We start from the raw sequence: 23,953 nt of genomic DNA on the forward strand, positions 1-23,953 counted from the left end.
GTCATCATATGTGTTGTAATAGAATTATTAATCACTAGGTTGTATAGTAGAAGTCATGTCCTTGTATATTCAAGCTTTTGGAGGCTTATATTTACTAACCATATATTGCCGTCGCATCGCCTGGTTTTACAAATCAAGAATTTAAGCTAAAAGGCTCCAGAACAAATCTTTGGTTAAGGACAAAAACTTAAAAAAGTACATTCGCGTGTACATTTCATTATTTTGCTTACTGGTTTCACCACTATTTATGTAGGTACATCTTTTAGGTATCTTGTGATATTTGACAAGATTCTGTGATCCGTCTAACCTTTTCGAAAACACACTTTTAGTCTCACATTTCGTATGTATTGCGACAATAGATCAACACCAACCTACAAAAAGAAAATATGCGAAAAATATTTTATCCCAAAGTAATGCCTCCTTGATCCGTTATATCAGCACAGATATGCGCAAGCCACAATTGATTTCTACTGTCTTAAAATAAACTGAAAATTAGAAAAACAGTTTATCAGAATGTAGTGTCTGGACCCGTTATATCTGGAGCACAGATATGCGCGAGACAATTGTTTTATGTCTTATATCTACTGGTAGGTATACCTACCCTCGGTTAACCTATCACCCATGGCTCCTTCTCTTCTCTCCTTCCCAGGTCGTCACCATAGAAGAGTACGGGGTATACACGATGCTGCCGGCGCAGCAGCTGCCAGCCATCAGCCCCTGGCCTCCCGACGGCAACCTGCTGGACCGCATGGACGACCTGGCGCACAAAGGTAAAGGTAATGGTGACTGCCATGGCTTCTTCTTTGTATGTTAAGTTTATGTGCTGCGCAGTAGAAAGCAATTGTTCTAAAAAACGTTCGTTGGTGATAATCGACAATATCTTTCTGCAATTAAATGTAAATCAATACGTTATAGATATGTAATACAAACATTGTATTTTAGTGTCTCGAATTCAGTTGACTTGGTTCTGGTGTAAACCATTTGCTTGTAACACTGCTTCTACTGCGAAGTACATTGATAGTTTCAGTATTTTTAATAAGCAATTCAAAGTTTTGCATTTCTGAAATATCTAAAATCTGAACATATATTCGGCTGCATATTAACCTCTTGTACTATGCCTAGAATGAAGACAGCAAAAAAACAATTTTGCCCACTTGATTGCACTTTTGAACTGTCTTTAAACGCACTCTTATTTCTTATTCTACTCTTAAGAGCCTTGAATTGTTGTAGTGCCATCATATATAAATGCTCTTCCCTAAACAAGGGAAGTTCCCAAAACCTAAAAGCTGGTAACATCGTAGTGAAACATCCAAGTAGAACATAGAACAGTACCTATAAAAATTTGCAAGGCCAAGAGGCCATCACGTGGTCAAGACGCGTGATTAATTGGAGTAAGAAGTGGTCTGGTGCGGCAGGTCACAGCGGTGTTAACCAGCTCGGCGGGGTGTTTGTAGGAGGGAGGCCGCTGCCAGACTCCACGCGGCAGAAGATCGTGGAGCTGGCGCACTCGGGGGCGCGGCCCTGCGACATCAGCCGCATCCTCCAGGTCTCCAACGGCTGCGTCTCCAAGATCCTCGGCAGGTCTGTATTAAGCCATGTACCTAATGGTTGCCCATTTACACACAATTGGTGATAGTACGCTACGTATTTGTTCATAGGATGCCAATATGCCATGTAGCTACCTACCTACCTATAGTTTAATCTGGGATTAAGAAGATAAAATTTAGTCCCTGTTTTAATTGGGCTGTAAAAACTAGTTCCAACCTTTTCAGAAATAAGGGTCGTTTTGTAGCTAGCACACAATAATTTTATATACGGGTTTGCTCTAATAAATCTAGTTCTAAATAATCAAAAGCAAAACATACGTCTATGTCCAATCGCTATTTGTCTCTTCGTGTTTTAGTAATCTCGAGTGCTGGGAAAATTAACTCCAATACCTATTTCTTTTGCATTGAACCCATACGCTACACAAAATAATTGCTGCAAAAAAACACCTCAATATATAAACAAATCCGATATCCAATGCAACTGGTAACATAAATAATTATTTTTAATTAAATACGGACATGTAACCGCAAAGTCATAGACCAAAAAAACGCTTGACGTTAGCTAGATAATAGTTCTCAAGTTACCCGCCCGTCACCTTGTCAACCAGTCATGGTTGATCCATGGGGCCGGTTGAAACAGTCTATAGATATTTTGCGTAAACAACTTGACTGGAATCTAGCATAAATTCAGGAATTCTGAGATAGCTACTTCTGAGATACCTACAGTATCTATACTGTCTTTCCAAAAATGAGAGTAATCTTTTTTTGAATATATGAAAAAAAACCCAGATCATGACGATTCGCGAAGGAGGTTCCAAAAGACGCGTGAAAACGGGAGAAATTGCTGGTGTTAAATAGATAGACCTTAGATAGTAGGAATTATGAGTGTTACTATACTGCAAATAAATCCGAATCAAAGCAAAGCAAAGAAAATTCCATGAACATTATATTTTCATATTATTTAGAGGTGTCTTTCGTTATATATTTTCCACTTTGTCACTTAGCCTATGAAACTCCTAGCCACAACCGCGCTATTAACTCCTTCCGGGTCGTCCGTTGTGGTAAGACGTCATGAGGCGAACATCAGAGGAAATTCATAAGTGAATTTGTCATAATAAAACACCTTATACATTTCAACTAGGTTCCTATCTCTATTATTCTTGAGTTTTAACAGAAGTTGAATTTCAGTTGATTAAGTTGAGCTAAGATTGCTTTCAAACAATAATTCATTTTATGATGATGACAAAGAAAAAATATATGAGAACCAGCTTCCGCCAGCGGTTTCACGAGCTTAGCTACTTAACTTCCCTTAATGAACATCTTTCAAATTGGCTCAAATTTCTGAAATTAGCGGGTTCAAGCTAACAAAGTTCAGCTTTTTTTATTAGGTATTGCTCTGCTTACTTATATCAACGGATTCAAAATCGTGTCCATTACTTTGACTTATCCGAACAAGAGGCAAATAAATGTCATCTTCATTCCTCATTTATTTGCACTGTTAAACCGACTTACCAAAAATAATAGGTAGGTATGTATATTTAGTTTTCGATGCTACGCACTTCCATTTTCAAACCTCATTTAATACAAACTAAACCTCTTTACTTAATCTACCTACTCCATACCATAGAGGCATAGAGAACAGTTCTTTCCTAGGTTGTGGTTGATCTCCGAGGCTTGCGGTCACGACCAGTTGCCGAAGGTGTTCCTTACAGCATACCTCGCATAGTTTCTTATAGTTTATAGTTTGTTCAGTAGGTATTTATATGTAGGTACAGTTGTGGTTGAGCGTTTAGATTTTGTGGAGTTAGGTTGAAGGTGGAAAAGTAAATAGGGGAATATTTAGTGGGGTTTTTACAAATTTCCTTTTAAATATACCTACTCGATAGTGAATATGTAGATTGGCATACCTAATATTACAATCTAGTACATGTTAATCTACAACTCTTTACTATGTCCCTTTAATTACATAACTATCCGTGTGTGCCCGGCCAATCTATACTACTATTTATTCATTTGTTTGTTTAAAAAAAACAGTTTTGGGATCTCCTATTTATCGAGGAAGGTCATAAGTTACTTTTTGTCAGAGTCCGTGGAGTAGTTCCCACCACATTAGCTAGCGGAAGTCAAATGCCTATTTATTCTAAGTTGACATAATGTGACACTGATAAAAACTATACAACGAACTAACCAAATACTAGCTAGTACCATAAACAATTGACGTCATACTTGTCTATACAAACCATCCTATCATTCCGGACATCAATATCAATAAATTTAAAAAAAAACTGATGAATAACACTTCCACCACTTACCAAAAAACAAAAATTAAAAGTCTTCACTACCGCAATATAAAACGCGCGACAGCTGTCGAGCAAAGCGAATAAAAAGTGCACTTACCTGGCATCGAACCTGACACCGGGCACTCGCAACCTGATACCTCAGTCTGGCCACCCCCTAGTGAAGGGTACTAGGACTGATGATACTAACTTTTACTCGCTGTTTCACCTGTATTCTGAGGGTCTAACTTGTGCCAAAAATGACGATATTTCTGCGAAGAATGGTACATGTGACGACTGTCACTGAACATTTGCAAGTCGTTACTGGTAGTCAGAAGCCAGTAAGTCTGAAACCAGTCTTACCAAAGGGAATTGGGATGCCCGGGTTGAGAAGGTCAGATAGGCAGTCGCTCCTTCTAAAACACAGCTGCAGTCGGTTAGACTGCCGATCCCAACATAGTTGCGAAAGGGCTCGTGGGATGATGTATGCGAGATGACGGCAGATAGAAAGGTATGGAAGAAGAACATATCCTGCGCCGACCTCAAATTTAATTGGAAGGCATATTTGTTTAGTTACCAGGGCACGACCAACTGAAAGCAAATTACGTTAATCCTGTCTCTAAGCATACATAGTTATTCTGTAACCCACACTACATATTATATAACAACATTAGGAATAGTTAAGTCATGTCAACCGCAGTGCCTGCGCAAAATGATCCTCAAACATCCAGGGAAAATCCTTAAACATTCTTAAAAATTTCATTCAAACTGTACTCACCACTTTGAATAGGTATACAAGAACTACCACGTTATCAAAGTATATATGTATAATGTCGATGACGTCGATACACGAGCTAGTAAAACATTTACGAGCTGATTTTTAGTTTGATACATTCTGTAGAGTACTTTATTTAAATCCTTATGCAAGCGAATGTAATCTGATAGATCATATAAAATTTAAACACACGTACACGCACATTATATCATGTGATTTTGTTTGATAAATCGGAACATTTTATATGTTTTAGCATGTATCCCACCCACCACAAATGGTGTCGTTCTAATCAAAATCTATTAGCGATATACTCTCATCATCTTATTATAGAACATGCTTAAAAAAACTTTGATTAGGGTTGCGTACCCAAAGGGTAAAACTGGAAACTATTGTTTTCTCTCCTTTGTCCGTCCGTCCGTATGTCTGTCACCAGGCTGTATCTCATAAACCGTGATAGATAGAGAGTTGAAATATTCACAGGTGATGTATTTCTGTTGCCGCTATAACAACAAATACTGAAAACTAGATTAAAACAAATATTTTGGGGGGCTCCCATAAAACAAACGTGATTTTTTTGCTCATTTTTGCTCTGGTACCCTTCGTGCGCGAGCCCGACTCGCACTTGGCCGGTTTTTTTATAATGTTTAGAGCATTAACTTTGTTAGAGAGTTTGTTTCGAGTACTAAAGCCCGTACTCTTTAGAACCATGTGGTATAATTAGGTCTTTTTAGTCCTTTTCTACGTTACTGTCAAGAAAGATCTTTTTTGCATATAAACTAACCTTATTCCTCATTACAGGTACTACGAGACGGGGTCCATTAGACCCCGCGCGATAGGAGGCTCGAAGCCCCGCGTGGCCACCGCGGAGGTGGTCAGCAAGATAGCTCAGTACAAGAGGGAGTGTCCCTCCATCTTCGCGTGGGAGATCAGAGACCGCCTGCTCAGTGAAGGAGTCTGCACGTCTGATAATATACCTAGTGTAAGTGATTTTTTCATTATTATTATTATGTTAACCAAATGCCGTGCGCTACTGAATGTAGGTTCCTGCGAGCGCCAACTTCCCGGTCAGACAGCTCGCAACTTTCGGCTTTTGTTTTTAGGTATTGTTATTTTATGTGTACTTAGGTATTTTTATAGAATTAGGTACCAAATAAATGAAGTATAATTCTGATACAAGATGAATCATAAACAGGCTTATATAGACTGAGTGCCATACAAGTTACTTTTACCGTATAAATGAAAAGTTATCTATATCTATCTGCAAAAGTTTAAATCTTCAAAGATAAAAACTGCACACCTAAAAATTTTTATAAACACCTCCACGCAACCGTACCAAAAATATCGAGATCAGACAGACGAACAGTTACACTTTACCGAAACGCCTTTCAGAAAGTATGAAAAATACGAAAGGGCGCCTCGTAAAATACAATGGGGTATGCACCACCCCAGCTTGGCTGCTATATACAGGGTGCTATAACGCCTTATCTTTCCCCGGCACTATACAGGACTCCCTTCCCCCCAAGTCCCCACCACTTGGCGGCAAAACAATATGACGTTATAACTTTTTTTCTTCATTTTTTTCCCTTTTTTGAATACGGGGACGCTCCCTACTGGGACATCCTTTAGACGTCGATACATCTTCCGTTATAGAGGCTGTTCTTTCCTGGAAATATGTAAAATTATATATTTTTAATCACTGTTTTGGTGGTAAAAATGAAATACGTAGGTAAAAACTGTGAGCTTAAAATTTTATATTTTTCCCGTAAGTACCCATTTTTTTATTTAAATGAAAAAAATAAATGCATACCTGTATTCAGAAGTTCCTTCGATTTGATATATAAAATTCGATAGCTAAAAAATCTCTGCTGTAAGTACATCATTTTATGTGGCTCTCAGTCAGTAAATATTTTGCTTTATCAAGTGAATGTTAAGAGCGAAATACTGTCATGAATGCTAACCAGCCATTTACCTAACTCTTTCATAGTTATAAAAAAGCTACAAAAACATAAAGACGCTATAAAAGTTAACGTAGCGCAAAAGATACAGTAATAACCGAGAAACTCGCAAAAATTACTCTGTCATTTTACGACCAGGACCAAGACTACTTAAGTACTTACACAACACCCTTTAGCTACAAATGTCGCCCTCTCGAATACTTAACATAAATTAATTAAGATATTCGCGCAATCATCCTGTTGGTGACGGTTTTAAGAAAAAATGAAAGCACATTAAGTACTCTCACCGAAGGAATATCGAGAAAAACATAAAAACCGAAACAGAGGGAAAATCCTGAGACGGAAATACATATTTTTAATGAGAGCGAAAGAGTTGGCAAGCTATCTCTTTTTTCTACCATCTATAAAAGGGGGAAGACGGGGCGATTTTGACACGACATGAATAAAGAAAATATGAAGGCTTTTGTTGCCGTAAAAATTCCAGTACAGGGGATAAAGTGTTTAAGTTATCAGAGGGTACCGTTAAGGATCGTGAATATAAATGTATAGCCAGGTAGGCATAATACGGCGTACGAGGGCGTCTGATGTCTTCGTATTTATCGAATATCGGGTTATATTGTGTTTACGTGGATTGCTTAAGAGGTGCTTACCCGCCGAATATATTAACGTCAAGAGATCGATTCGGTGGCGAACCGTCGCGTTTTATTAACCCGACGAGAAAGGTGAACACTGCTTTAAATTATTAATATTCTAGTTCGTTAAAACTTTGCGTTGTTAAGTGCGATCGATATGGAAAAATATGTTCGTATTATAAAGAGCTTAAGCTAACAAAAGCTCTGTAACTATCGCTAAGTCTTTGCAGTAACGACCCTCAACAAAAAAAAATGTTGCATTACTAAACATTGTTAACATTCATGCTGCTATTAATTCAGTGTTGCACTTTAAAACTGCATCTTATACTTTAGTTAATAAAGTCTATTTTTATTTATTGTTGTGAAATAATGTGGTGAGAGGGTCAATTGTCGTCACAGGGTCATATCGCGTCGAGCATGCGTTCCCGTAGCAAATCACTTCCGGGCCACTAAATCCAGGCCAAATTAATGCATTTAGCACGCTCCCGGGCCCTTTAACTGGGGATGACAACTTTATTTCATTGTATCGCGATATTTTCTTGTCACTTTAACATCAGTGACATGGACATTGTGATTTTTTGCTGTTAATGTCGACTTTTGGTTTAATGCAATAAATGCTAAATGCAAAACATAAATTAGATATAAAATAAAAAAATAAATAAAATAAAATAAAATTGATGATATTACCTAAAATATGAAACAAAAATAACTAATAATATGAAACTAAAATATGAAACAAAAATTAGAATTATTAAATACACCACTACTAACTACCTACTAAATTAAATTTAGAAAAAATAAAAGTACTTTGTTAACTAAAAAACTTTCTAGGATTAATTCATCTGCCCTACCACAAATTTTATATCCTAAATAAATTATATTTTAAGTCTTGATTAGTAATTAAACTACATTTGATCTCAAAATGACTACACTTTTAAGTTACTATTAATTAGAAGTTCGCCATCGTATGTACTATGTGCATAATTGTGAATGTAATTGTACCTACCCACGGAAAAGTGGCTCTTAATATTAAGTTAATTTTGTGTTATTATTATTTATTATTGATAACGCGTATTCATAAGTGGAAAAAGCTATAATTATATGTTATGTGTTATATATTTAAATGTTTATTTGCAATAAATAAGTGCAGTGACTTATGTTTGTTAACGTATTCCTATTTTCTGTTATTTTAATTTATCTATGGTATAAGCATTACGATAATAAGCATAGATGTATTTTAGATTTCTCTTTGCCTCTCTCCTTACAAAATGTACTGTAGAAAATTCAATAGGATTAATGGTGATCTGTAACACAGGGGTAACCTTAAGCAGACACCATTCTCTTAGAAATGCAACTTGTATTGTAATGTACTTTTAACACTGTAATTGAAGAGAAAAATAAAGATTTTTTATGTTTATGTTTATGTTTAATGATTCATATTTCAAATAAATGATTGGCTGTTGAAATGAAGTTTAATCATCTCATTTAATGTGATGCTTTTATTTTCAATGGTCGACAATTTCACAAATAGTTTATGGTTCAGTGTACCTACAGCTTATAGTATTGAATTTTGCCATAGACAAAAATGTTTAGCTACAAACTATTTCATCACATAGGTACCTACGCTTTTAAACGAAAAAACTAAAACAAAATCTATCCATTAAAATCCACATACAAGTTCCAATTTCCACGCCATAACAAACTCAATAAATAGCTCGTTCAGAACACTGATTTAAAATATCATTACGGCTCATATCTGGAGATTCGGATCTCAGGGGGCCGGGAATATATCGGCGCGGCAACAAATTGTAACAAAAGCAGTCCGGCAAAGGAGATTATCTCAGATGACGCGTGCCGTGCACGTGACATGCATGTGGCCGATGATAGTCGCATCCACCCTACATTTTACGAACCAAGCGAATATAAACTTTATAGAGTTAAGTTAAGGTTAATTTTTGTTTGATGGGAGATGAACAGTAAAGTCACAGACAATGATAAGCAAAAACGGTTTTTATTCGAATATGTTAAGGTAGTGTTTTGTGTGTAAATTTTTTATATAAAAGTTACTTAAAACTAAGAAGTGTTGGAGGGAAATTAATACCACAATTCAAAGGATTTAAGGCTTATATTGATGTTGAGTATGTAATCGGAAGAGCAAATAAATAGAAATGTCGGTTGTCTGTCTGTCCTGTGCTGCTAATATTGTTGTCACTTGCAGAATACCTTTGGGGTATCGTGGTACCCCAAACTAAACATATTAGTATTGTAAATCGCATTTGCAAGTATAAGTTACAGTATTTATTGTTTTGATTTGAAATACATATTTTTGATTGTTATTGACCTAAGTGACACTGACTAGTAAAAGTTTTTTAAGGCAACTTAGAAATGACATATCTACTTGAGAAAATAGGTATTCTTTACAGAGATATGCTTTATGTAAACCTATTAACGTATACGTACAGATACTTATGTAGGTACTACATAGTATCGATTTTTGAAGATTTTAGTTGGTTTTGGGAAACGGCAAAAACCGATTTGACTATATCGAATTTTCAGTTAAAAAAGGAGCTATTTATCTTTCTTTTCTTTTAAGAAATTATCTTAATTCACTACATTCAAAACCTAACAAATCCATTGCAGATTACAAATAATTTCTACCAAATCCACAACAGACTTAGAACATTTCTACCAAAACCTACTACCTACGTACCTTTCTCACAAAGATCCACGCCGACATATTAGTACCCCTTCAACGAGTTAATTACCAGATTTGTACTCAATATAATGTGATAGCCCTCCCCTCCCCCCCTCCCTCACCGCATCCCCCTCGCACCCCCGCTGCGCAACACGTGTGATACCAATATGAGTATTAATGCCTATTTATTAGGAATTTCAATATTTGGGTAGATATGAAGTAGGCAATTTTTAGGAATTTTTATCTTTGCTTTCTTTAATATTTTGGTGATGTTTGTAATTTTTAAGAATTACTATTTTTACCAATTTCCATAACTCTGCCTATTCACGTTGTTTCTTAGGGTAATAAGTTTAATAAAAAGAATATTAAGCGAACAGAATTATTTCCACATTTAGGTAAGTATACGCTGTAAAACGTAAGAACCTATACTCACAATATGGCAATTTATCTTTCAAAAATTCAACCAAAACCTCGATTATTAATAATAAATCGAAAACGGTCCAACTCAAAACAAACACATTTTAACAGTCAGACATTTAAATTTAGAATTTTCAATTCAATCTAGCTCTATTTACACGAAAATTCCTCCCATTTTAAAATCTAAACTAACATTCCCAACACAGTTACACATCAAAATAATTGGGTCAATATATAAAAAAAAAACTACAAAATTCTTTCCAAATTACAGTGGGCCGAAAAATATTGACGTTGTTAGCTCGCCGGCTTCGCTCGCCAACTTCGCTCGTATAGGGTGAGTATCGGAGCGAGATAAGTATCGTTTGGAATCGAGTCGCCACGTGCGAGCAAAGCCGGGATATGCAATTTTTATATTATCCTCCTCTTATTATTATTGCTTCACAATTTTTGTGTTGTAAAGTGTTTTATTGTGTGTAATTTTCGGAGGGTTTTGGTATGGGAAATCGTTTTTGAAATAGATTTTTAGTTGCAATTTATTATATTAAAAATATATAATTAATAAACTTACGCATCTCAAATTATCAACTAACAAACGGTAACGAGAAAAGATCAAGAGAGCGAGAAAAGATTTTTTCAAAACGGGTCAGTAATATCTGAGCCTTTAGGGTACAACCAAACAAACAAAAAAATGTTTATTCTTTATTGTTTAGTATAGATTTTAACTGCCTTATTTTTTATATTATGGATGTAGCTCTCTGATTCCTACCAGTTCTCTTGTACAACTATAAATCTACATACTAAAATACAACAGCAAACCTATATTTATATATACATATATTATCTGGTAAAATAAACCAAATACATGCTTGTATATATCTACACACACATGTGTGGTTTGTGTATTAGCACAAAATCTCATCGCTGGCGGTCCGGTCCGGTAGAGTGATGCTGATCCCAATCATAGATACCGCAGTACAGATAGCATTGCCACTCGTTAGTTAGAGAAAGTAGATATTTTTATAATTCTTAAGTGAAGAAAAAGGATTTTTAGAAGAATTAAAAACGATTGATTGGTATATTTACAGGTATTTTCTTTTCTAATATTTTATAAATAAAAATGGAAATTACAAATGGAAAGAAAAAATAACCCCACGACATAGGCGTTGAAATCCTAACAAATAGTCATTATTTTTTTTTATTTACACAACAGAATTTACCCAATGCAGTAGTAGAATAACGCAGTTAGAACTCAACTTTAAAAAAAAAACTAATTTAATACATACACTTTATTTAACTTCGTTTAGCGTGAGAGCAAATACACTCACTTTATCAATTTCTACATTTTGAAAGGTAAATGACAATCTGTGGCATAGCTTATTGCGCTAACCGTACCCAAAATCCCATGATCAGTAGCAATATTAAATAGCGATAACATCACAGATATTAGATAAGATACAACTTGTTCCGACATATTGCTCTGTTTCAGAGTATTAAGCGATTAGTGCAAGGGAGACTAATATTCGCTGTTCCGAGTATTTAATGAATATTAAGTACCGTTCCGATATTTTGGAACAGGTATTTTATGGTGTAAGCTATTTGTTTCGTTGATTTTGTGTAAAAGTTTAAATTTAAATATTAGAATAGTTCTTTATAACATCTATATACTAGAGATGAAGTTTTAGCATTAGACTTTACTAGCTTCGGCTTAGTAGTAGACTAACCTCCCCACTCAGAGTCATTTAATGGTTACTTAAGCCATTCCTTAGTGAAGGATTTGTATGGCATTCCGTCACTAAGGAGTGACTTAAGTAATCATTAAACGACTCTGAGTGTGGCAGTAAGGGAACTATTTCTCTCACATGAATAAAAGTAACCTATATCTATAGATAGACCTATTCTAATATATAAGCTACATCACCAAGCCAAAAAGCCAAGTTTCAATAGAATCCATTAAACAGATTTGCGTGAGAGTAACAATCTTGCATATATCCTTACATACCTTCGGCCGTTAAAATATAATAAGTAAATATTATATACTGCCGTTTAGGTGTAGCTTACTTTCGCTACACACTTTTAAAAACAATTGACCGTTCAATTTCACTCCTCAACTTTAAAGCCATGACGTACCTACACAAACAAAGCCTACACAATATAAATCTACATAAAATCAAAATTGTAAGTTTAAGCCAGTGAGAGTTCTCCACAAGGCATTCTTAGAACGCTCTCGGGTGGCTGCACATCAAACGAGATACTCATAATCAGATGTTTAGGCTTTCTTTGATAACCGACATTAGCGTCTTCACGGAATTTAATTTGTTTTCACTTGTCGCACAAGATGCTTCTGATGTTGATGACGGAGGTCGAATAATTACCTCTAGAGTTGTTGGTGAATGTCTTGGGAGACCTAAAAATGTTGGCAAATGGATCATCTGGTGTTATAAGATAACCACATGATATGGGACTTAGTTAAAAAACTGGCCAAGTGTGAGTCGGACCCGCGCACGAAAGGTTCCGTTCCATTATTTAAAATGAGCAAAAAAAAAGACGTTTGTTGTACCTATGGGAGCCCCCCCAATATTTATTTTATTTTAGTTTTCATACAGCCTGGTGACAGACGGACGGACGGACAGAGGGACAGAGGAGCGAAAACAATAGGGTCCCGTTTTACCAAAAAACCATCTTCATCGTCTTTGTAGTAATAGACTGTCATTAAAAAAATATTTGGCTTCAAAATAAGTGGGCTGCCGGATTGTTCGAAAGAGTAACCGCGGCCCTGGTACATAAAGGGCTTAAGAAGAAACACGATGTACAGTAAGAGTCTAACACTCCCTCGCGCTGCTAGCCCACAGCGGATGATTTATTAATTTCATGATATCCCATAAAAAAAAATGTTTAAATACAGCTTTAAGTAAATATTTTATATAGAAATAAAAAGAACATCATTATATTTCAATATCAGTCAATACTGAAAACAGCTGCCAACAGCTTTCAGCTGACTTAATACCAATGTAAATGAAACTACAGTTGAAAACCAAATCCGCGCAAAATCCGCGCAATCGGATGCGCCAATCAGTACAGTACAAATGTACATTATCAAATCAATAGAAACACGATTTGTTTATGAAATGGCTAAACAGTTTGGCTCGACAACTAACGGGCTAAACAAGTGTAGTCGTTTAGTTAAAATCTTATTTCTTCACGGTGGGGTGAGCCCCGGCTGTCGGACTCACACATATGCTCGGAGTTTTACGCAGTTTTAATTTTAATCCTGCAATGCATGGGGTATGAATATTAAGTGGTTGTTGTTAATGATGTTTTTTATACGTTTTGGTGAACTAAATGGAGATATAAGTAATACATACTTCTAACCGTTTAATTACAGTTTCACTTAGGTATTTGTGTTAAGTAGAAAATCTTTTTAAAAGGTTGACATTTTAATTATAAAAGTTGGTATTTATTTAACACAGCAATCAGCATTATTATAGTAAGTTCAAATCAGTCGTGCGCGCGGCCCTATGTGTGGGTAACCCTTGTACATATACTGTGACTTTGTGTGCGTGACAAGAGGTACAGTCGGGTACAAATACAGTTATTTAGGGGTTGTATACGGCTGTTTAAAGTACAGTTATTACGTAATTTAGTTTATTTATTAATAATGATTCTGTATCGCCACTTGAAAAATCAAATGATGAATTTTCGGATTCGCTACTTTCACCAATGTTAATTATAAATTCTGACTCCATGTCAAAATGTCTATAGTATTCTTCTTTTTTCTTTTGTACATGTCGACAAGTATTACCCAACATCCCTTCATCAATTTGACTTAAACGTTCATTTATGAGTTTCATTATTTCCGTCTTATTTTGGTCGACATTATGCGAAGCAATATAATTTTTTAAAATTCCCCACACATTTTGTTTCCATTATTATACTAAATTATAGGTCTTTTACATTCTTAGTCCACACATTTATTTATTGTCCGCGTACCCCGAGCTAGAAAATATGTAAGGAGTATTTAATTCATCTTAGATATTTCACTTCATTTATTTCTTAGATACTGTCAATGTCAATTTGAAAAGCCGTATGAGAAAATAATGATAAACTGTAAAATGTAATAATAAAAAGCTTTGAATGTTGTTTCATTTTTTTGAAACGCTACCTGACTCCTTAAAACATTTTCTCCGTAAAGAACTAGACATTTTCGTAAACGACTGTACCCATAACAAAAAGCGATGAGAACACGTCATGCTCGGACGACGTCACTGTCACACGAATGAAAGTTGTATATTTACAAGCCGACGCACACATAGGGCCGCGCGCAAATCTGAGTTGAACTATCTATACTAGCTACTCAAATGTTAAGAAATATTGATAGGCTACTTATATTCAAGAAGATACAAAGAAACTTACATACGTAACTGTGTTTGGACAGAATTACAAATATTTATGTGAGTAGAGGTATAAATAATATCTTTATCCTTATAAGTAATCCTTTCAGATACAAACATATCTGAAAACCCCTACATTAATAGCAACCGCAACACTAATCACAAACGCTCAACTCTAATTTTCCCCACCAATTACAATCTTTAGGCAAACATCGTATGACCACGGGCGAGCTGATTTACTCGGCCGCAAAGCATTCAATATCGGCCGTACGGCTGACTATCGGCCACTGGGCGGTGCGTTATTGCGGCCGGCGGTATTGGAAGCCGCAGGATCGGCCATTCATTAGACAATCTAGATTAGCATTCCAAACGGGTATTGTGTTTAGGTGTAGCCGGAATTACGATTGTTTCAAAAGGTACGTCAACCGCAGATTATTGTGGTTTTGGTTATAATTTTAAATGAACATAAACGAAACTGTTTGCAAACAATTTATCTTACTATGCTTCTAGTTAATATAACTTTATATAAAAAACATGTAGACTAGTAACAAGGCTATATTTTGTCCGGGTCCGGATAGAAGTTCCCGAGCTGGTGAAACCTCAGGGAAGCAGCTAGCGATTACATAACGTTCATTATCATCATCTCAGCCATAGGACGTCCACTTCTGAACATAGGCCTCCCCCTTAAATCTCCACATTATTATGTAACATCGATATGATGATGTCCTCCTAGCCGATTATCGGCTACGGCGGCTGTTCTCATGTAAGGAGATTAGCCAACTACGCAGGACATATTATAGTGCACGAGCATTTGCGCAGACACAGGTGCACTCACTATTCCTTAACTCTCATAGCCCGATGGGACGGTAATCCGACACGACCGGAGAGAGATCAGGCGCAGGACCGACATTTACGTGCTCTCCGATGCACGGGTGTATCAATCACCAGCTTCCAGGCTCCGGGCTGCTTTGTGAAAGTCTTCTAAAACCCACAAAGCGATTTTGGCCCGACTCGGGAATCGAACCCGAGACCTCGTGCTCAGCAGCCGCACTTGCGACAGCTAGACCAACGAGGCAGACAAAAACCACAACATCGATATACTTAGGTATTCAACAACATTCGCATACTTACTCTTACAAGAAATCGCAGCATATCCCTGTTAACTATTAAACAATTTAAATTTCCTTCAAAGAAAACGAATACAAGACGAATTTCAAAACACAACACCCAAATAAACCAACACTCCAACCAACAAAATTTTAAACATTTACCAACAATTTCACAGATGTCAACGCGACCCCTTACCGTAGAAAAACTGTTGACAACGCGAAATCGTCACTCAAGCGACAGTAATACGTTCCGATGTAAATCAAAATTCATAGTGATTACCACCCCAGCGAATGTGAGTTATGACTTATTACCCCCAGACACTAAAAGACCCACTTCTAATAGCCCCTGTATGTCCAAATGACATGATGTGTTGTCACCTTTGTTTGCTAGTGTCACTGGATTGTGGTGTCTTTAATTACCGTAGTGAGTGGGACAGCTCTCTTTTGGTTTTTATTTGGCCAATTTTGCCGTAGTTGCGATAAAATGTTAGGTATAACCTTTCAGCTTAAGACCCACTTCTAATAGCCCCTGTATGTCCAAATGACACGATGTGTTGTCACCTTTGTTTGCCAGTGTAACTGGATTGTGTTGTCTTTAATTACGTAGTGAGTGGGACAGTTTTGTTTCTATCTGAAAAGTATTTTACCTGCTTTCCACCGATAGATAGGTATAGGATTGTCTTTGCAATTTAAGACCCACTTCTAATAGCCCCTGTATGTCCAAATGACATGATGTGTTGTCACCTTTGTTTGCCAGTGTCACTGGATTGTGGTGTCTTTAATTACGTTTTCAAAAGGACAGGTCTATTTTTTTTATTTAGGTTTTTCATAAAATGGTTAGGTATAAGATTTAAGACCCACTTCTAACAGCCCCTGTATGTAATGACATGATGTGTTGTCACCTTTGTTTGCTAGTGTAACTGGATTGTGGTGTCTTTAATTATGAAGTGAGTGGGACAGTTCTTTTGTACAGATTTTTTTACGGTGGGTTATAAGTAATTACATTATCTCTCATCTTACCAACCCAGCCTTTTCCTTTCCCAACTACGTCGGGGTTGGCTTCCAGTCTAACCAAATGCAATTAGCGCATTTATCGTACACAGTAGCCTATTTAATATTGGTATAAAAATCAACTTACAATTTCAAAATACTTCCACCCAGAATTGCATCTTAATCAAACCAATAATCCTCAATTACAACCACGAAAACCAACATCAAAATTGGACAAATCCCATCAAATCCTTACCTTATAGCATCCCTACAGCTGCAGTCCAGCAGTGTCCCGTTCCATCCCCAATGATATTTATTATAATTTTATGCGCCGTCCCTTTGTGCGCTAAACGATGTCCTTGTCGCGTTTTGTTGTTTAGGGGGTATTAAATGTAATAACTGAACTATCGAGATGTATCTTTTGAATAGTAATCAGATTTTTTTTTGGTAGTGACTGTACAGTTAGTATAAAAAATGGCTGAACAAATATAAATTTTCAAAGGTGACAACTTATAAAAAAAAAAGGTACCTTACCTTTTATAGGTTCGAGTTCACTGATAACTTAAACTTTAATTTTTATAAAAGAAATGTTTACTGTGAAAACACACTTAAAAAATCGTAGTAAACAGTTATAACTTTACGTAGGTATGGCCCTAAAGGGTTATATTTTCTCAACAATACATACGTCAAAATGTACTTATCATCCTAAACTTCAAAAAAGTAGATGGATACTGTGGTAAAATATCGACGACAAGGTGTTTACAAGTTTTGAAAATTTTAGGTTTTTAACCGACTTCCAAAAAAGGACGAGGTTCTCAATTCGTCGGTATCTTTGTTTTTTTTTTTATGTAAGCTTTATATTGTATGTTTAACGATTACTCAAAGTTGCCTGCATCATTTTTTTAAATTGAATTTCAACTACTTTTGTTGCTGACTGTACAATTTTGATTTTATAGTGTCAGTTGTATGTAATTACTGTTTGTTTAATGCGGTCTTCGTGTGGGGTTTGCGGTGTTCGAAATTATTGGTTTTATTCATGTTAACTTGTTATGTTATAGGCTCGGAGTTGCGCTTTTGATTCTGGTCTGGTGTAATTGGCATAGGTACTAATTTCATTTATTTTCAACCGACTTCCCAAAAAGGAGGAGGTTCCCAATTCGTCGGGCTTTTCTTTTATCTATATTAATGTTATCGTATAACAAAGGTGCCTTTTCGCAAACCTATAAATGCCTGAAACAAGACAAAAACACAAGTCCGTAATCCGTCTGAAGTTTTCAAAATCAGACTTTCATTTTTAGTGCAAATCAAAGCTACACCATTTCCTACTAATGTGTGTTACAATTCAATAACACAAACGAAAAAATATAAACTATAACTTAAAAGAAAAAAAACCGTTGCAAAGTTGTCATTCTGATTCACTCGAGCGTTCATCCCCGTGCCGACTTTAATAATACACTATTATATTATTTTAATAATAATAATTCCGACTATTATTGTCATTAAAATCATTATTATCGACAAGAAGACGGTTCACCAAGTAAACACAATTGACTTTTGCCATTTGGTTGAGTCACAAAGATTTCAGTTTTTAATTATATTGACCCTAGTATGTTTTCTCTTCATTATTTTGCCATATTTCACACTTAATAGTATTCTTTAGTTTGTAATGGGAAGTATTTTAGCTTTTAAGCCAATTATTATTAATTTTAAGTTTTGTTTTGTTCTTTATCTGAAACACCGTGTGTTAAGGATGCACAAGAACAAATTTTGTTCTTGTGCATCCTTAACACACGGTGTTTTCAGATTAATGACATCCTTAATTAGAGTAAGTATACATTTAGATGACATCTAAACATTTACGTATCATATCTACATACTTGGTATGTAGGTACCTACTAAGTATTAAAAACGACGAAAGATGTTTGAAAAAAGAAAATTTCTGATTTATATTCAAATACGTAGGTACCCTAACTAGTTAATTGTTATCGTATCCATATATTTTTATCACCGAAGAAATTATTTCGTCACACGCCATTCTCTATTATTTCATGGCGACCAAAACTGACAAGGCGACACCCGTATCTTCACAAAAATATAATATACACATAAATCAATAATCAATTTTACGCCAACGAGAACGGTCCGAAGTATTTTTGTCGGGATTTTATTATTCTGGCAACATATCTAGTGGAAAATCGCGTCCTGCCGCCATGACGGGAAAACGCGGGAAAATCACACTTATTTACAAATGTAGGCTGTAACAAGGAGTTTGTATGCTTCGACTGATGCTTGCGTACCGTGAATACGATGTTTGGTCACTTGATTTACCTGTTGTCCGATGTTGATTTAACTTTGTTTATAGAGCATTGAACTTTATTGTATTTATTGAACATTGTTAACTATTGTAAGGGGGAACAATGTACTTAATCGTCAATACCGCCTCGCTAACGTCTCTAATCAAGTGTCAGATTGCTCCAGCTATTGAACATAATCAATGAAGTTGGAAATCTCCCAAAATATTTAGACGTAACACCGTAAAGGTCAATACGTATTTCAATTTAATGGCAAACAATACATCTTAAAGGCATTTACACGATCACCCCACCTATGAGAACTAATAATAAATCTGTGCATATCATTTCACCCTCAAACGATTCAGAATACACTATTGTAGGTCGATCACATCGCCTTAAGTTAATACGAAGCATTATTGAGTGCCAACAGCCGCCCCCCGCCGCGCCACAAAGCGCAGACGTATTGACAAACTGCCTATAACTCCTATAAGTCTCAATCAAACAATGCCATTTATATTGCCATATTATGAACTTCTTACGTTATTGACCTATTTCTTTGGCACAATAGTACGACAATTTAATTTAAATTTCGAATCGTGGGAATCTCTCGAATTAACTGCAGTTTTGACTTGAGCTGTCATCTCGTATGGGCGGGAAAGTTTTTATTTTTCTAAGCATTGGGAGGCGCTGTCGTGGTTTCCACGGGGCGGTGTGCGTTCGCTTTCTTGTCCTGCAAATCTTTTGTTGATTGATGAATTTAATTGTAGTTTCGCACATTTTTGTTTAATTTATTAATGGGTCACTTTTATTTGCTATTATTTGAGTAATGCGGTGACAAAAGGTTTTGAGAAATAAGTTGAGTTTTGTAGAATGCTGCGACTATTGTCTAGATATTTGTCTTTATCTAATTATATTCGCAGAAAGCTTTTGCGCAAACGCCGTAGATACTAAATCACCCATTACTACAATGTATATCTTATGTAAATAAAACCTGCCTCTTCATATTTCATTATTCTAGCTAGAGAGAAGTAAAGAACACAGTAAGTTAAAAATCAATTTCTAATCCATATTCCCTACGCAAAATCGAGCAGCACAATACACAAAAACAAAAAAATATGCACTCCAATTTCAAAAATTTCGATTACCACGCATAAAAAGTGCAAAAGACAAAAGGGCATAATCAATGCCGCGAATAGAGGAATAGAGGTGCGCATTTGTTCGCTTAGTCCGCGAAACGAAACGCGATGTCAAGGAGCCTTTCTCTAGAGTGGAGTCAGTGACTCACCCAAAATATTGACTGGCAAAGTGCCGCCTTTGGCTCACAATAGACACAGCAGGTTGTCCTTTGTAGACGACCCTTCTGTACCCAACAATACCGGAGTAATGCACCGCTTTTTATTTTTTGCACATTAAAATTGTGAGTGGAGTAAACGAGCTTCGAATGGTGGAGAAACTCTTTGGATTTTCTTTTTTTTTTTTTTGTTTTGTTTTGTGATGTAATTAGTGTGAGCTCAAAAAGTCGTCAGGTTGATATCAAATGCTTTTTTATTCTTGTGAGTTGTTTCCGAAGTTTTGAAATAAAACAAAAATTATTTAAAAAAATGATAGGTACTAAGTAGACACTTAAAAAGTAACAGTCCTTAACTAGACTAGGAGTAAAATTTATGTTTTATAATTAAGTAATTAATGTTACCTTTTTTTTCCGACGTCAAAAATCATCAAATGACCCCTCCCGCTGTGGGTTAGCAGCGGAGAGGGAGTGTCAGACTCTTCCTGACTAAAAACCGTCGTGTTCCGTCATAGGCCTTTTATGTACCAGGGCCGCGGTAAATACCAGGGCCGCGGTAAATTAATGTTACCTTTACTCGATTTAACTAATGCCTAGTGCCTAAACTAAAAATTGTCTCTATAGACTACAATAAAAGTAATAATAGTAGAAACAAGATGGAATAGTACAAAAAATAAACAAATAAAAAAACTTTAAACAAGAAATCATATTACCGTTAATAAAAAACTTATGCAGCAATCAGAGAAATCGAATCGATCAACAGGGAACCCTCTATTTGCGCGTTCCGTTTTACACAACGCTCCGCGCTTTACAAGATGGGTCTCGCTAAATAAAAAAAACGCTCTCTAAGCTTATTGAAAAGTATTCTCGCCCTACGTTCACGGCGTCTGAGCAAATATAAGATAATTTTCGCGCTTCACCTCACCCGGTATTTAGGGGGCACCTTTCATACTTTTTACTGTGCCGTTTGATAGGTACCAACGCGACACTGAACGTTCTAATGTAATTTATTTTGTATTCAGAATGCGACGCGTTGTATCGCCGCGAAACGCTCTGATTGGCGGTTTGATTTCCTTCTTTTTATATTTTGTGGAAATAGAAAACTTCCAAAAAATTCTGGCTAAATTATTTTAAATGTTACTTTAAGTATTTACTTTTTAATCATACAGAACACTAATCTAATACTATGAGTTACTCTACATGGTAGGTATTATTTGGCAATGTTTTTTTTTAATCGAGAATCTTGTAACAGTGTAAAAGACTAACGCACAGGTACCAAGTAAAACATGGTAAATAACGTGGGACAATTTACCCTTAACTGGCATTAGAAAAGATTAAACACATAAGCGGACATTAATCCCAAAATTCAAAAACCGAACTCAATAAAACTAATTTACCATAAACAAGATTCCTAACCACAAAAACTGCATTTAGAACTACTCGAATGAAATGAGCACGCATTGTCGATGGCACATTGTCTAAGTGAAGTCTAAAGAAAATTAATTCGTGGCCACATATAAACATATTTACTAAAAGGGTTATTTACTAATTGGTGTATTAGTCGAGTACAATCGTCGAAACAAGTCAATCGGTGTGTATGATTCGCATTAAGGGACTGTTTACACGTTTGTACTTTGCGCAATTTGTTTTTTTTTTATAAACGGACAGCGCAGACGGTTTTCACACATGGCCACACTTTCCCAACGGGTCACTTATTTATATGGGTATGTGTATGCGTAATGAAATCCTGTTATGGGGTATTGTTTTTGAATGGAATATATTGAAGGAATAACCAGTCTTTATTTGTAAAAATGGTTATCTATACTAATATATGTGCGGGTATTTAGTAGGTATGCGTTAGCATGATATTCCTTGAGGAAAATTTTCATTTTTTCACATTGAGTGCATCGTAAGCAGTCCTTTTAAAGTTTTCAATTGAAAATAATAATACAAATGAGTCTTCTTTTGTAATTCCCTCGAATCATTTATTAATTATTTTTCTCTATTTTATGACAAACGAAGCAAAATCGCTCTGTTGCCAATTAATAAGCAGAATAACAAACAAATAAGTATCTAATTGGCTCGAATCATTGATTCTTTCAAAGCGTGCTTTCTTCGCAAACGTCTTGTTAAAAATTTCCATTTCATTTGTAAGAAAACTTCAACCCTTTCTAGTTATTTTTATTTTCTTATTATTTAATTTCGTAGACGTCAGCCGTTTGACTTTTAATTATGCGTCTCGTTATACTTTTCTGATCGAATAAATCTTTCTAAAAGTTTTAATACATCTTTATGATAAATGGAGTAATTGTTACTTTTTTAGGTTAAAGTCTGAATAGACGAGACACAGAGATTATATTTCGTTTCAAATGATATTTTTTTCTTTGAATACCATATGTCACTTTTCTATTGATAGAACTAAGTTTTTTACTGAATTGATACCAACCTCATCTAAATACACGCTACAACAATTCAACATTCGAACTGTCAACAACACTAATCATAGACGCGAATAAAAAACTAATAAAAACAAAAACAGCGTTCGTTTTTCAAACGTGGCGCGCTTTCTCGGTCCATCGGGCATTCCGTCATATGCCAGTCACGGCGGTGCTCGGACCACCGCGGGTCGTGTCTCAAGTTACCGTCTATCGTCTTACCTTGCCTTCCTGCCCTACGCCTAAGTTACTACATGGCGTCATATGCCGCGGTGACAGTTGGCGAGGTGATATTCGGTTTTGTTACATATTTTTGGGTATTTGGGTGGGCTTGAAAAAGAAAGCATGATTTTGGCAGGTCGGGTTAATTTTGGATACAATATGAAAGCTCATGAAAGCTTCTTCACCGTAGTACCAATACGAATCTTCTGAGACGACAATAAGTCTATGTAATTGTAGCTTACTGCCCTTATTTACAATTTTCCTGGCTCCTTATTCTACTTATTTTCAACCCTAATTATGCCATGCCTAGGCAAAATTAGAATACCTTGCAAACCTCTTCGCTCTCGTTTTATTTTTCCAATCCGTTCTAAAGGCATCCAGGTCATCGCGCCAGCAATTTTTTTAGAGCGGTCACACGCTTTTAGGCACGACGCTAGGCGGCTATCATTATTTCAGAATTTTGGAAAAAAACTTTCAAAAAGAGTTTTGCCAGACTACTTTAGATCTTCTAGCATCAAAGATCCAAATTGATTCCAGTGGTTTCGGAACTTACAACCTATGAAAGAACGATAGAAAGGAAGAAAAACTCATCCATCCTCCGAGCCTTTTTCCCAACTATGTTGGGGTCGGCTTCCAGTCTAACCGGATTCAGCTGAGTACCAGTGCTTTACAAGAAACGACTGCCTGCCCCTAAAGGAACCTATACCTAAAGGAAGAAAAACTATTTACGCAAAATTACACTATGTACGTTTAAGTTTATATTTTTTATTTATTTACGAAGCCATTTATAAAATCCTGTTTTATATTCCAAACACCAAAAAACAGTATGATTCTTTATAATCAATTTTAGATCACGCCCTTCCGATCGCGTGTCATCACTGGCTTTTATTATAAACACGGGTATCATGGCACAGGCGCTCGCATACAGCC

The 23,953-nt window shown here is 35.9% G+C and overlaps 1 protein-coding gene across 1 annotated transcript in view; it reads left to right on the top strand.

The window, feature by feature from the left end:
* Positions 1-682: 682 nt before the first annotated feature.
* LOC124635697 (paired box protein Pax-6-like) overlaps positions 683-23,953 on the top strand; it is a 45,696-nt gene continuing 22,425 nt past the window's right edge. Inside the window, exons 1-3 of the mRNA XM_047171647.1 lie at positions 683-770; positions 1,416-1,581; positions 5,397-5,577. Of these exons, the coding sequence (XP_047027603.1) occupies positions 683-770; positions 1,416-1,581; positions 5,397-5,577 (435 nt within the window). The remainder of the gene's footprint in view (positions 771-1,415; positions 1,582-5,396; positions 5,578-23,953) is intronic.

Source organism: Helicoverpa zea, chromosome 13 (genome assembly GCF_022581195.2).
Source record: "Helicoverpa zea isolate HzStark_Cry1AcR chromosome 13, ilHelZeax1.1, whole genome shotgun sequence".
NCBI classification, from domain to species: domain Eukaryota; kingdom Metazoa; phylum Arthropoda; class Insecta; order Lepidoptera; family Noctuidae; genus Helicoverpa; species Helicoverpa zea.